Source organism: Amborella trichopoda, chromosome 12 (genome assembly GCF_054954075.1).
Source record: "Amborella trichopoda isolate Santa Cruz 75 chromosome 12, AtrichopodaSantaCruz75HAP2 v2.0, whole genome shotgun sequence".
Classification (NCBI taxonomy): Eukaryota; Viridiplantae; Streptophyta; class Magnoliopsida; order Amborellales; family Amborellaceae; genus Amborella; species Amborella trichopoda.
In genome coordinates this window covers 21,884,080-21,897,157 of record NC_142347.1, presented here as the reverse complement: position 1 = coordinate 21,897,157, position 13,078 = coordinate 21,884,080, and the positions used below count along the sequence as shown (strand labels likewise).

Below are 13,078 nucleotides of genomic sequence, written 5' to 3'. Positions count from 1 at the left end.
GCACCCAATGAAGGAGACATGGTAGTGGATATGGATACCGACTACGAGTATGAAGATGAGAAGCAGGATGACGAGGAGACAGATGGGATAATAGAAAATGATTGGCAAGTCCAATCGTCTAGGAATGTGAAGGAGCGCAACATAATACGATGCCCAATGCACAGAGAGATGATCCACTAAGATTGGCTAGAGAGGAAGTCTAGACATTGAGGCGTAGCAACTACTCGACGAGGGAGAGACGAAGCCGTAGCTGGCACCGTAACCTACCTGATTAATTCTAAAGACGACAATGTTGAAGCTGTTGAGGGCCATAACATAGAACAGGATGAGGGACACCACGAGGGCTGGATGATTCTAAGAGACTTTAGCTTAGGGGTTACCAAGGGAAATGTTCCTAACCGACAAGGGGCACAGCTGCAGCACCACAGACTCCACCAGGCCTTACTCAAATTTTTTGTCCAGTGACCTTGATAGTGAGACCCAACAATACCTTGACCCCTTTGCCACTCTCATTACTATTAGCCATTGTTAGTTGAACTTTGTAACTCCATCAATTGAATTAATATCAAATTATAAATTGTCTTGCATATCTCCATAGTACTCATATATTAATTTATATTAAAATTTGTTTCAAATTTTTTTAAGTAAGATAAATGTAAATAATAAGATAGTTCACACTTAATATAAGTTTTTCTTTTATTTTTTTATTTTTTTGGGGGCTTTTGACCCATTTAAAAAAAAAAAAATCTCCTGGACCGGTTAGTCCGGCTAATCTGATGCTAACCGTTATTGACCCCAAATCCAATTAACCGTTCCAGTTCGATTTTGGGACAGTTTGATTTAAAAACAAGTTCCTCCGATATGAAGGGCTATAAACATGTCAACTTGATAGCACTAAATGGGGTGACCTCTTATGACGCTTTCCACCAGACCTGGGCTAAGATCCACCTGAAATTGGTTCGGGCTAGCCCAGACCCAAATTTCTAGCCAGGTTTGAATGTATAAAAATGCTGCCCAAACTCAGCACAGCCTAAAGAAAAAGGGCCATGGTTGGGCACAGTACATGTGCATGCCCACATGCATGCAGTGGGCTAGAGTTGGACCGGGCCCAGTCGAAAATAATACACAGAGGCCTGCGAGCATTATTTTGTAGCACGGACCCGGCCCGAAACAGGGGTGACCAAGGGCATTTGCCCGACCTAGCTATTTATATCCGTTCAAAATATGTACCGGCGCTGTAATACTCAGACCAGTAGAATGTAGTAACGGATCTTTTCCAACAATAAGTATCTAGGAAGTTTTGTACTTGTGTCCCTTCCGCCCTTTGTAATTAGATATGTCAGGGAAGTCGAAGATTAGAGACCATTTGAAACTTGTCCCCAAAAAGCAACCTCTTTTTTCTACACAAGCCTCCTAATAAATTACTTCTTGAAAGAATTCATTAAAAACGCTTAGAATGAAAAATTTTAAGAGGAAAGAATCCTGAGGAATTCTTTGCAAGATTTGAAGAAAACCACAAATTTTACAAAAGTAAATAGTGTTTTGCTAAGGAAGTCACAATCATAATTGAACCTTAGATGTGAAATTCAATTGTTGGAGATGCGATACTGAATGGGCACAAAATCTAAAATAAAATTTATCCATTGTTGTCGCACTCCAACCTTTGGGATTTCACATCTCGGGTTTCACATCGAATGGAAGGTATTCTGCCTTGTACCAAAACAGAATGGTCCTACTGTACACCAACCCTTCAAACAATTGGGTAAACTTCCTTTCTACAGTGTTGTGGTTGACATAACCATTGCACCATTTGTATTAGATCGGGATTTTCACAGAGAAAAATTCAAAGAATCCATGAAACAATAAACCCAATTCCCCTAGTTTTCATGATAAATTAGTAACGAAATTTACACCTTGAAGCATCTAAGTAACTTCAGAACTCCACTTTCCATACGAACATGAAATTTGGGAACCACATAAATGACCAACTTTTTAAGCTGTACAGTCCTCTTTGATACATTTCCATATATAAATATATTTACTTTTCCTCCCAAGTCCACCCCATAGAAGCAGAGTAATCAGACCTGTTCTTTTGCTCTGTACACAAATAAAACCAAGCTCCCCAAATTTCCAAGAAGCACCCGAATACAACTCCACATGTACATATACACACACATGATATATATGCAGGTACGTGTGAGTGTAGTGCAACTTACAATCCAATTCACGGAATACACATACTGGCGAGCAAATGCACCAACACCAGCATCGATAGACCCAAATCCTTACTTCTGTACACTTGCCTAACTTATTCCCTCCCTCTCGAAGTCCAAATCACTCTTGAATTCTTTTTCTACACCAAAAACCAAAACCACCCTACCTCCCACTTCACATTCTCTACTTCACTCATGGTTCTTTCAATCACAGAACGACAAAAGTGGCGTATCCAGCAACTCAAAAGTGGACACAGCCCTATTGTTTTATAATACAGACCTATTTCTTCTCACTCTTTTCTTTTATACACTTTCACAAAAAGAGCGAGTCCATTTTTTATGTAACTGTTGTACCACTTCAAAATAAGTGAGCCCCCAAAAATCCCTCACCTCCACCCCTAGTTTTCCCATCTTCAACTATTAACTCTTTTTCTCAACAGAGTTGTTGGCTTTAGTGGGGCTGTCTACTGAATCCTCATCTTGAGAAGAACGTAGACGGACATTCAAACTGTTTAATGGGAATGGTTCCTGAACCATTGGTCCACGTGTTAGTGTGCTTTAAGGTACTTATACTAGCATATGTAGGCAACTTAATACATGCTTATAGTGAAAGATAATGGCAGCAAGATGATCGAAAGATTACTCATTATACCTGGTCACCAGCCTCTGGCCCTTCTGAGTGGAAGAGAATGGGGCGGCAACGTTTGTCTTCATTCATTAAACTTGAGTTTTGGAAGTGGGTAACAAGAGCTGCCTTGCCTTGAATCCGGGCATATGCCAAAGAAGCTACTTTCTCGCTATTGAACTTCTCCCACTTCTTCCCGTTAAATGCCTGTATACAAACAAAATAACTAGTAAGCAGATGGTTTCCCCTTCTACGGTCATGCCGAGATAACTATTTCCAAACATTTAAAATTTGTAATTGAAAAAATAGTCAGACTTTTGAGAGCACAAAAATTCACAAATTAAAAATCAAGACAAAAAGATAGGAATGTTAATTTAAAAGAAATTTCTAAATAAAAATATGAAATTTTAATTACAAGTTTTTAAATATCTTATAAAATTACGACCATTATTTCTTCCTTTTCCAACATTTTAAAACTTCTTTAATTAAATGTTTAAGATAGAAATTTGGTTCTAAGAGTTTTTTTTATTTTAATTTATGGCTTTTAATACTCATAAATTTCATTGACGACTCACTAATTAAAACATAAAAACTAAAATTCTGTTTTTCAACAAAAATTCTATGCTTTAAAGATAGTTGCCCAATAGCCCAATCTCTTAAAATGAAATCTCAAATGCTTCACATGAATTTTTCCTACAATATTCGATAATAAATGTTTGTAGTTTATTAGGTTCTTCGATTACATAACTTATTCTAAAATTTAATAATAAATGATATCATAATTCTATATATTAAGTATTTTTATTCACGAAATTCTAAAAATTAAAATAATTGATACCATTAATGATTGAAAATGCGGCCAATTCCATTCGGACTGAGCCGAATTTTTACTCAGACTCAGTTCCTTGCCGAGCCAAGTACTAGGGTGGCACTTAAAAAAATAAAAAATATATAAAAATATATAATATGGAATTAATGTATAAAAAATATGCATGTAACTTGGACTTTCTTACGATGAATTGTGAGATTTCCTTGTCATATGCCCTACTTATATATTTCCCTTATTTCCTCTATTTTTGTATTTTTCTAAAAAAGTTTAGATTCATGCTTTATTTATTTTATTTAGCTTTTGCTTTTTTGGACATTTTATGATGCCCTGAGTTTTGTTTCAATATTACAATTTTTATTTTATTTTATTTTTTTTTTTAAACAACTTTTTTGAATTCTTTACTTTTTAGGGCCTTTTAGCAACTCAGTCAAGTTTACTCATCTTGGGCCAAGGACAGAGTTCGAGGCCCGAGGCAAGCTAAAAAACATAGGATATTGTCTTTACTACATAAGGTAAATACCAATTTTAAAATCGTCTATATTTTTAAATAGTGGTTTTTTATGATTTTAAATAGCATTTATGTTTACTTTTATTTTTAATTACAAAATTTTTATGGCTTTTAAATTGCAGTTCTGATTATTTCTCCTTTATTTACGATTTTAAAAAGTCATAAAGTTCAATGTTACATACTAACCATATATGTCATTCATGATTTAATTTTCATCATCATCATCATCATTATCGTTCTTAGTAATTATTATTATAAAAACAAAGCCCTCAGTAATATTTTACCGAAAGAAAAACTTCCAAAGATAAGTGCATGACAAATCTTCATGATTATAATACTATTTTCTCGTTTCCCCTACTTGCCAAAAATGTAAAATTGAAATACGAAAAACCAAAAAGCACCATATAAAAAAAAAACCTAAATATTTAACACAAAAAGATTGCAAAATAGGAAGGGATACACTAATCCTTCAATGCTCTTTTTATCTAGAGAGAGACAACAATGCTGTGAGAGAAATGGAGTACTTTGTTAAAAACATTATGTTCTTCATTCTCACTAGCATCCAATAATACATGTGTCTCCGTATTTAAAAAGCCAAAAAAGAATTACAAAACAAAAGGGGAAGTATCATTTAACAAAGGAAAATAGCAAGAGAAAGCTAGAGGGTACGGGAAAAAATTAGTTATCAATAATCTCAAGGAAAAAGTTTATATAGAGTCGAGGCTCTAAACAATCAAATTAGAGCCTACCTCAAAAATTTCACTAGAAGAGGTTGTTTTGATGCCAAAATATCCTCAAATTGATCATCTCGACATCAAGATGCATGGAAATGAGAAAAAAAATGGATTTCAAGTTTCGGAAATAGTGCATCTTGTAACGCATTTTTGGACCATCAATTTTCAAGATTTTCAAGTTTTCATAGATCTGCCTGATCTACAATATTTTTGAAGCTTTAAATTTTATAATTAAAGATAATATATATTTTAAGGCTATAACAAAGATTGCCAGTATTAAAACCACATTTCTCAACAGTATTTGAAGGTGTGCTTTACTTTGATTGTTTAGAACCGTGGCTCTATACAAACCGCACCCTAACTTTAATGTCAAATTTTATAACTAAATAGAATTTACTCAAGAATTGCAAAAAAATCGAAGCAAGTATACCATATCACATATATTTGTACATAAATAAAAGCATTACTTCAAAACGGAAAATAGAAAGAGAAAGCTAGAGTTAACAAATACATTAACATAATTTTTAATTCATCAAAATTCGCAACAAAAAGATATTAATCTCGAAAAAAGAATTAAAGCTAGTATACTAAACCATATGTTTTTGTAAAATATAATAAATCCATGTCTACAAAACCTCTGAAACAGTCATAAACAAATTTTAAAATATTAAGAGTTAGTAATCAAAATATGTAATTTTTTAGAAGATCTAAAAAAACTAAACAAATATATTTTTTAACAATTAACATGAAAAATAAGCCACACTCTAAAACTAAAAAAAAATCAACAAATTTTTCTGTTCTCTCTAGCATCCATTTTGTATTATTTTCATTTCAATCTAGCAGAGTTTTCACAGAGCATATCAAAGACAGATAGAGAGCAAGAGAGAACAACCCACTTATTTCCTAGACAAATAAAACAAATTCACTTGGTAACTTGAAGATTTGATTGCATATTCTTCCATTGAGATTTTAAGGAAAGCACTATCTAAGAACTAAAATCAAGGGAGATTATGTGCATCTTCTTCCTTTGTCTCTTAGCCAACATTTTCAGATGAAAGAGGTGGGTAACAATTTTATGGAATGGGTGGAAGGAGAGAATGAATAGGTGATGAAGAAAGAGAAGAGGATGGTCTTGATAGGGTTTTGGGGTTGGGGTGTGTTAGTTTCTTGTTCTTTCTGTCTTTTGTTTTTTTCCTTTTGTTGGGGAAGGGGGGTTGAGTATGAGTATGTGCGAGTGAGACAGATTCCTAATAATCTAGAAGGACAAATTTAAAATAAATTGATAATCAAGAGGCCAAACTTGAAAGTTAAAAAGATACTTGTCAAAAATTAATTTATTGATAACATATTATATTATTATTATATAGGATAGAATAAGTAGATTTAAAAGAAAGATTTATAAATAAAAGGATAAAAGCTGAAATAAATTACGAATCCAGAAGGACAAAAATTAGAATAAATTAATAATTAAGAAGGTAAACTTGAAGTAAAAATGACACTTGCCACAAGAATAAAATAGTCCTTTTCTCGCTAAATATATAATAGATAGATAGACAAGCTTTCAAGTTTTCTAATATCCAAAAGAAAGTGCTGATCAACTTTAATTGGATGCCAAAATAATGAACACAGATTTTGGTTTCAGAATAGATGGCTCACAAATCAATATAGTCTTTGTCAAAGTCAAGATAGTCATTATACAATGAACATACACATATGAAGATGGTCAGTTCAGCTATCTAAAAACTCGGCGAGCCCCTTGGACTGGCCCAACACACTCGGAACTGGAACCCCCTGGTTCCCATGATCTCAACTCTGATAACACAAGTCCTCATCAAGTCTTGACCAAGTCTGTCCAGGTCTTTAAAAGTGCATGTGATTCCCACCAGAGTCTTAACCAGTCAGACTCGTGACCGAACAAGCTGAGTATTCCTTTTGTCACTAAATATATAATAATAGATACAAGACAGACAAGCGTTCAAGTTTTCAATATTCTAATATCCAAAAGAAAGTGCTGATCAAATTTAATTGGATGCCAAAATAATGAACACAGATTTTGGTTTCGGAATAGAAGGCTCACAAATCAATATAACCTTCGTCAAAAGTCAAGATAGTCAGCATACAGTGAACATACACATATGAAGATGGTCAGTTCTGCCATTTAAAAACTCAGCGAGTCCCTTGGACTTGCCCGACACTCGGACCTGGCACCCCCTGGTTCCCAATGATCTCAACTCTGATAACCCAAATCCTCATGAAGTCTTGACCAAGTCTGTCCAGGTCTTTAAAGTGCATGTGATTCCCACCAGAGTCTTAACCGGTCAGACTCCTGACCGAACAAGCTGACTCAGACTCATTCAAGTCTGGTTCTGTATTTTTAAACCAGCTCAGGTCTTTCCATTTGGGCCAAAATATCGACTCTGATGACAAATACGGATCTTTACAATGTACAACCATATCTTGAGGACTTGGTTCACAAGCGGCTTTGGGTTTCATAAAGAAATTTCCCTTATATTTCTCACTTCCAATCCAGCATTTAATTTTTGAGCATTGGAATAAAGTAATCTAACTCCAAAGGTAGGTATTAAAATTTACAATTGTAAGCATTTTATCATTCATTTTTATGATGACCTTAATAGTACTATCATACAGGTGGCAGTCTAAGAATGTGAACTATCATGACTGGCATAATTAACACTTCCTAGAGAAGCCAGTCATCTAAGAAGGCAACCATATCTTGAGGACTTGGTTCACAAGCGGCTTTGGGTTTCATAAAGAAATTTCCCTTATATTTCTCACTTCCAATCCAGCATTTAATTTTTGAGCATTGGAATAAAGTAATCTAACTCCAAAGGTAGGTATTAAAATTTACAATTGTAAGCATTTTATCATTCACTTTTATGATGACCTTAATAGTACTATCATACAGGTGGCAGTCTAAGAATGTGAACTATCATGACTGGCATAATTAACACTTCCTAGAGAAGCCAGTCATCTAAGAAGGCATATCAAAGACAAAGCAAGGCTGATAAAATACCTGATAAAATGGGATGATGTGATTGGGAGACATCATGTTTATAAAGGCATAACCCACATTGCATTTGTTCTGTATACAGCAAGAACCCCACTCATGAGTTCCCAAATAAAATATCTTTCTTTAACCAAACACTTGTTTGTTTTTTTTTTGAGAAATTCTTTAATCAAACACTTCAAAGCCCAATTACCTTAAAATCAATTGGTAAGTAAAGAAAATCATAGGTTCCACGGTGATTCTCATCAATGGCTGCCAGTAGCATTTTAGAGGTGTACCTGAAATAGAACAGAAACAGTCCAACAGTTAATTTTGACCAAAAGATTCCCATGAATCCTCTATAAAACATCTAATAAAGGATTTTAAGTTGCTTTTGAGGTAGTGCCATACTTGTTTGGGATGTTTTTTATCATGAGAGTCGTCCTGATATCTTCCCCATTGATAATTTTATCCAGGTCAAGTTGATACTGTTTCTTGCTGTCAATCTGATTTGCACTGGTATCAGCTCGGCGAGTTCTTCCCCTTTCAACCATTGCATCTCCACCACCCATGAGCTGGCCAGTATACAAACCACCACCACCAATGAACATATGTTGCCCAAGCCTCTGCGATGGCATCAGCCTGAAACTAGGGGATCCATTTTCGGACAATCCAGAAACTCCAGAATTCAGAGGCACCCGACCACCAATGCCCATCAGCATGCTACCTTCATTGCGGCTTAGACCCACACCTCCAAAACCTAAATGGCTCATATATGAAGTTTCAGGAGATTCAGGGAAATAGCCAAAATGCCTCTCCAAATGCACACCAGATGGGGCAGAACCAACATGGAACTGGTGGGGGCGTGATGATGAACTGAGGAAAGATTGTGGTCTACTGTAAGAATAGCTTTGTTGTCCATTGGATGGGAATGAGTGGCCAAGAGATGAAGAGGGCCATGCAGAAGATTGGGTATGCTCTGAATAAGGGGTGGGGCTACCCCAGAGAAACTGAGGCCCTGTTAATGTCCCAATACCAGATGCACTTGAATTTGAAGGACCAAAAGAAGCAACACCACCAGGACTGTGGCCCATAGGCATCATTCCACTGCTGTGCTCTGGAAATGAGTGAGAATGGAGAGGTGTTCCATGAGCTGAACTGCTGCTAGAGAAAGCCTGGTCTGTATGGCTCACCTTAACCTGCTCCTTCCCAATTGGTGCAATCTTTGAAGAAGATGCTGACACCAGAGGCGCCAGTATCGAAGCTAGCCCAGGCATATGGTTACTGGTCATGGGACTGAAGGTCCCTAAGCTTGGGGGCGAAGCTAGCCCAGGCATATGGTTACTGGTCATGGGACTGAAGGTCCCTAAGCTTGGGGGCTGGCTAAGTGAATGCAGGGGGGCATTATCAATTGGACTGCTGAATTGGGCCCAACTACCTATCAAAAATATATTTCAGATAGGATCAACTCATTTACAGGCATGAAAAATAAGCAGAGGGGGTCAACATAAACCTGGAAGAATGAGCTATTGTACATTAATCAAACACTGCAAGAAAATTTTACCAACCAGGAGGTGAATTAGTTATTGGAGAACCCATTGGATGGCGATAACTTCGGGTATCATCTGCTTCCAAATCTTGACTCATTTGCTGCATCAAGCTGAACAAAAAAAATTGATGGCCGTGATTGAGAATCATTGAAGTTGAAACAATTGATAAGCATAACATCATCTATCATCCACCTAGGCAGAATCGATTCTGGTTACGGGGATCAGACTAGTCACTTAATAGCTGCTAAAGAAGTTCCCATTTCAGAAAATCTGAGGGAAATTTTTAAACTTTGGAACCACAAGAAGGTAACACGTTCTATCATACTTTCAAAGAACACAGCATTCCCTTTTCTTCATAAATTCTATCTTGTTCATATCAGTGCAGGTAAAGGCTAAGCAAGCATTATTAAAACTCTTTACCATGAACGACCAGGATGCAAAGGAAGACATGATTGATGTATGATCAAAGTAAAGTCTCATCAACAGTTCTTTCCAACATTTATTATTGTAAGCACTGCTGTGATACATGGATATACCAAAAAGTAGAGACTGGAAGAACGGAGAGCACATAAAAAACAGCTCACTCATTAAGTGGACACAAATCAAACTTTACAAACCCTTATCTAAAAAGTCTTTTTTATTCATGAATTTTTAATATGTAAGTGGGTCTAACTGCTGAGAAGTAGGGACTTCCAAAACCCCAATAGTATTCTTTCCTTTTCTTCCCCCCCCCTCCCTCTTTTTGGATTAAGAACTACTCCAAGATCTAGTTGACCTGCATAGGTACATGATGGAACCCCGATCTCTCTGGGGTTGCAGTGCAGTCTTAGATCTGGAGAAAAAAAGCAAGGAAAAGAAAGACTTCTATAATAGAGGAACCAAAGAGAGAATAATAAGTATCTTTTGAGTCACCCTTTAGGTTGGGGTAATCCTCACCCACCTCTGGACCATGGTCAAGGGGGTCTCCATGAGGGATCTGGGCTTCCAAAAGAGAGGCATGGACTCCTAAAGAAAGCTGGTCTCCATGCAGTTTTGGGTTGGTTTACTCTACTTCTAAAAAGACAATCTCCCAGTTGCTTCAGTTGTTCACTTTCTGGTAGCGGTATAGTGGTGGGAAAAAGGGAGATAATCTACGGTGTCATTTGGTCAAGGGAACAAATTAATAATGGGAGAATGGCAGGTTCGCTGATGGTAGAATAAATGTATGTTCTTTGTAAACCAAAACAATGTCTTTCATTGGGATAATATATTTTGAATTGCTGAGCGGTGAATGTAGGCCCATTGGAAGAGGATTAGAAAGGGATAATGACAGGTTTTGCCAATAGTTCAAGAAAGTTGGCCCTTTGCAATTCAAACCTACATCTTTTATTGCAATAGTGGATTTCAAGTTGCCGAGGACATAGAACTAGCCTCTTTGGGAGAATCATGCCAATTCAGTATTCTTTCAGTGTAATCTTAGTTTTGCTTCATTTCTCACACTTGTTTTTTGTCGGTGCATTCGCCTAACCCACATCTAGCTGACTATGTACATGATAGTGGGTGGGATCTCGGTACTTAGGATTCCTAATTCTGCAACCAAGGGGTTCCCAAGACCAATGCAGGCAATTGAATTGTAGTGGTAACAAGGGCCATGTCAAGAAACATTTATAGGCCTTCACAGGCTTCTAAGGTTATCATACTTCGTTCCTTATTTTTTTTGAGAGAAGGTTAACATTGTATTACTGATGAGTAGTGTTTCAAAAAGCGCAAGGTGGCACCTAGGCGGTCGGGGGGGGTCCAGGCCGCCCAACGCCTAGGCGGGAGCCCAAAACCACTACGGCCTAGTAAAAAAAATATTTGTTTTTCGGTTTCTCTCTCTAAAATAGCCTCTAATGGGTTTTAGGTTCATTTGAAACCTAAAACCCACAATTTTGCACCTTTAATATTAAAAAAAATGACCAAAATGACCCAAAAATGGCCTCAACGAGCGGCATTTCCGCCCCTAGGCGGGGCGTAGGCCCTGGGCGGTGCCTAGGTGGGTTCAGGCGAGCGCCTAGGTGGGTTCAGGTGAGCGCCTAGGCGGGTCCACGCAGAGCAAGAAGTGGAGAATATGCATGACAATCTACTAGGAAAGGGGATTGGCTTGAATTACTTGGAAAAGAGTCAAAGGGATTCATCTGAAGGTGCTTTGGTCTCTGTTCTCCAAACAAAATGCTGAATGCATTATTCCAAAGTTCGTACAACCCATTCGAGATGATTTCGGATCAAAGATCACTTCAAAGGATCTGCCTCTCACATAGAGTGGCCTAAGGTAATCGGCCTCTGTCTGATCAAATAATATTAAATGTGGATAAACATTGCACATGTACAAAAGTGAGCCCACATAGAAAAGCACTAAACTAATAACATACAACAATCTACTCCAAAGTATCAATAGACTATAGGTCCCAAACTGCAAGAAAAGCACATCGGGTTCAGCATTGATCATTGCAAACTCATCAGCATGGAAAGTTCAAGATGGCTAGCTGATAGGAATTCATAATATTAGGTCCATTGAACTATAAAAAATAGTAATAATTTTAAAAAGTAATAGTTTCAAAAAAAAAAAAAATCGGAAAACATAATAATTTAAAAAAGTAATAATTTAAAAAAAAATAAATATCGGAAAACATTTTTAACAGTGTTGAGTCACAATTATTGTTCTTTCCAATTCAAAGTGAGAAAATTCAGCTTCCTCTCACAGTATCACTATTTCCACTTACTGAAGTCGCATGACACCACGTCAAAATATGAACACACTTCTTTTTTATAGCTCAAGTTTAACAGCAGAATAAATGAGCCGCCATTCTATTGATGACTAATGAGAATCTAATTGAGGAAAATTCCGAAAAATACTTGTGAAGGCATCAATCACGGCTCATCTATTGATGACTAATGACAATCTAATTGAGGAAAATTCTGAATAATACTTGTGAAGGCGTCAATCATGGCTCATTCTAGGCAGTAAATTCTTTTCTATATATAGTCCCACCACAATTAAACTTTTTGCAACAGGACTACCCTAATGATTGCCAGAGTCTGACAGAAATTCATGAAATTTACTAGAACTAAGGACATCTATGAAAGTACAAAAGTCAAAACTCAAAGAAATATGTAAGATAATTCACAGGAAAATATAAATATTTTAAAAGCATACTTTCGTCGAGCTCCACCAGGACGGCTTGGTTCAAGCTTGATGCGTTTTCCAGCTATGTCACTCCTATTCAAGGATCGAAGTGCTGCCTCAGCTGCTCTCACATCATAAAACTCGATAAATTTGTGATGACGCTTGTGAGGAGTCTCTCTAATCTGCTTAAGATTTATACAGCAAAGTAAGGAACCATCAAGATTGACACAAAAAATGAAAAGCAAATAAAATACAAGTGCTACCTCCTTGACTTCTCCATAGGCACCAAATATTTGACGGAGATCATCATTTGACACTGATGGATCAAGGTTGAAAACTACAAGAGTTCCTTGATTAATATCCTTGTCTGATGGATTATCCTGCCAAGGCATCAGAAGTTTAGCAACAATTATCCTCTTTCTTTTTTTCCCTGTTTTTTTTGAAAAGGTTAACAGTTAATAATTATC

The 13,078-nt window shown here is 36.6% G+C and overlaps 1 protein-coding gene across 1 annotated transcript in view; it reads right to left on the bottom strand.

Annotated features, from left to right (window-relative positions):
• Positions 1-1,924: 1,924 nt before the first annotated feature.
• Positions 1,925-13,078, bottom strand: part of ML5 (MEI2-like protein 5) — a 37,500-nt gene continuing 26,346 nt past the window's right edge. Inside the window, exons 3-10 of the mRNA XM_011622332.3 lie at positions 12,875-12,991; positions 12,642-12,793; positions 9,485-9,576; positions 8,328-9,354; positions 8,131-8,215; positions 7,944-8,012; positions 2,866-3,045; positions 1,925-2,741 (exon numbers count right to left, since the gene is read on the bottom strand). Of these exons, the coding sequence (XP_011620634.2) occupies positions 2,634-2,741; positions 2,866-3,045; positions 7,944-8,012; positions 8,131-8,215; positions 8,328-9,354; positions 9,485-9,576; positions 12,642-12,793; positions 12,875-12,991 (1,830 nt within the window). The 3' untranslated portion in view covers positions 1,925-2,633. The remainder of the gene's footprint in view (positions 2,742-2,865; positions 3,046-7,943; positions 8,013-8,130; positions 8,216-8,327; positions 9,355-9,484; positions 9,577-12,641; positions 12,794-12,874; positions 12,992-13,078) is intronic.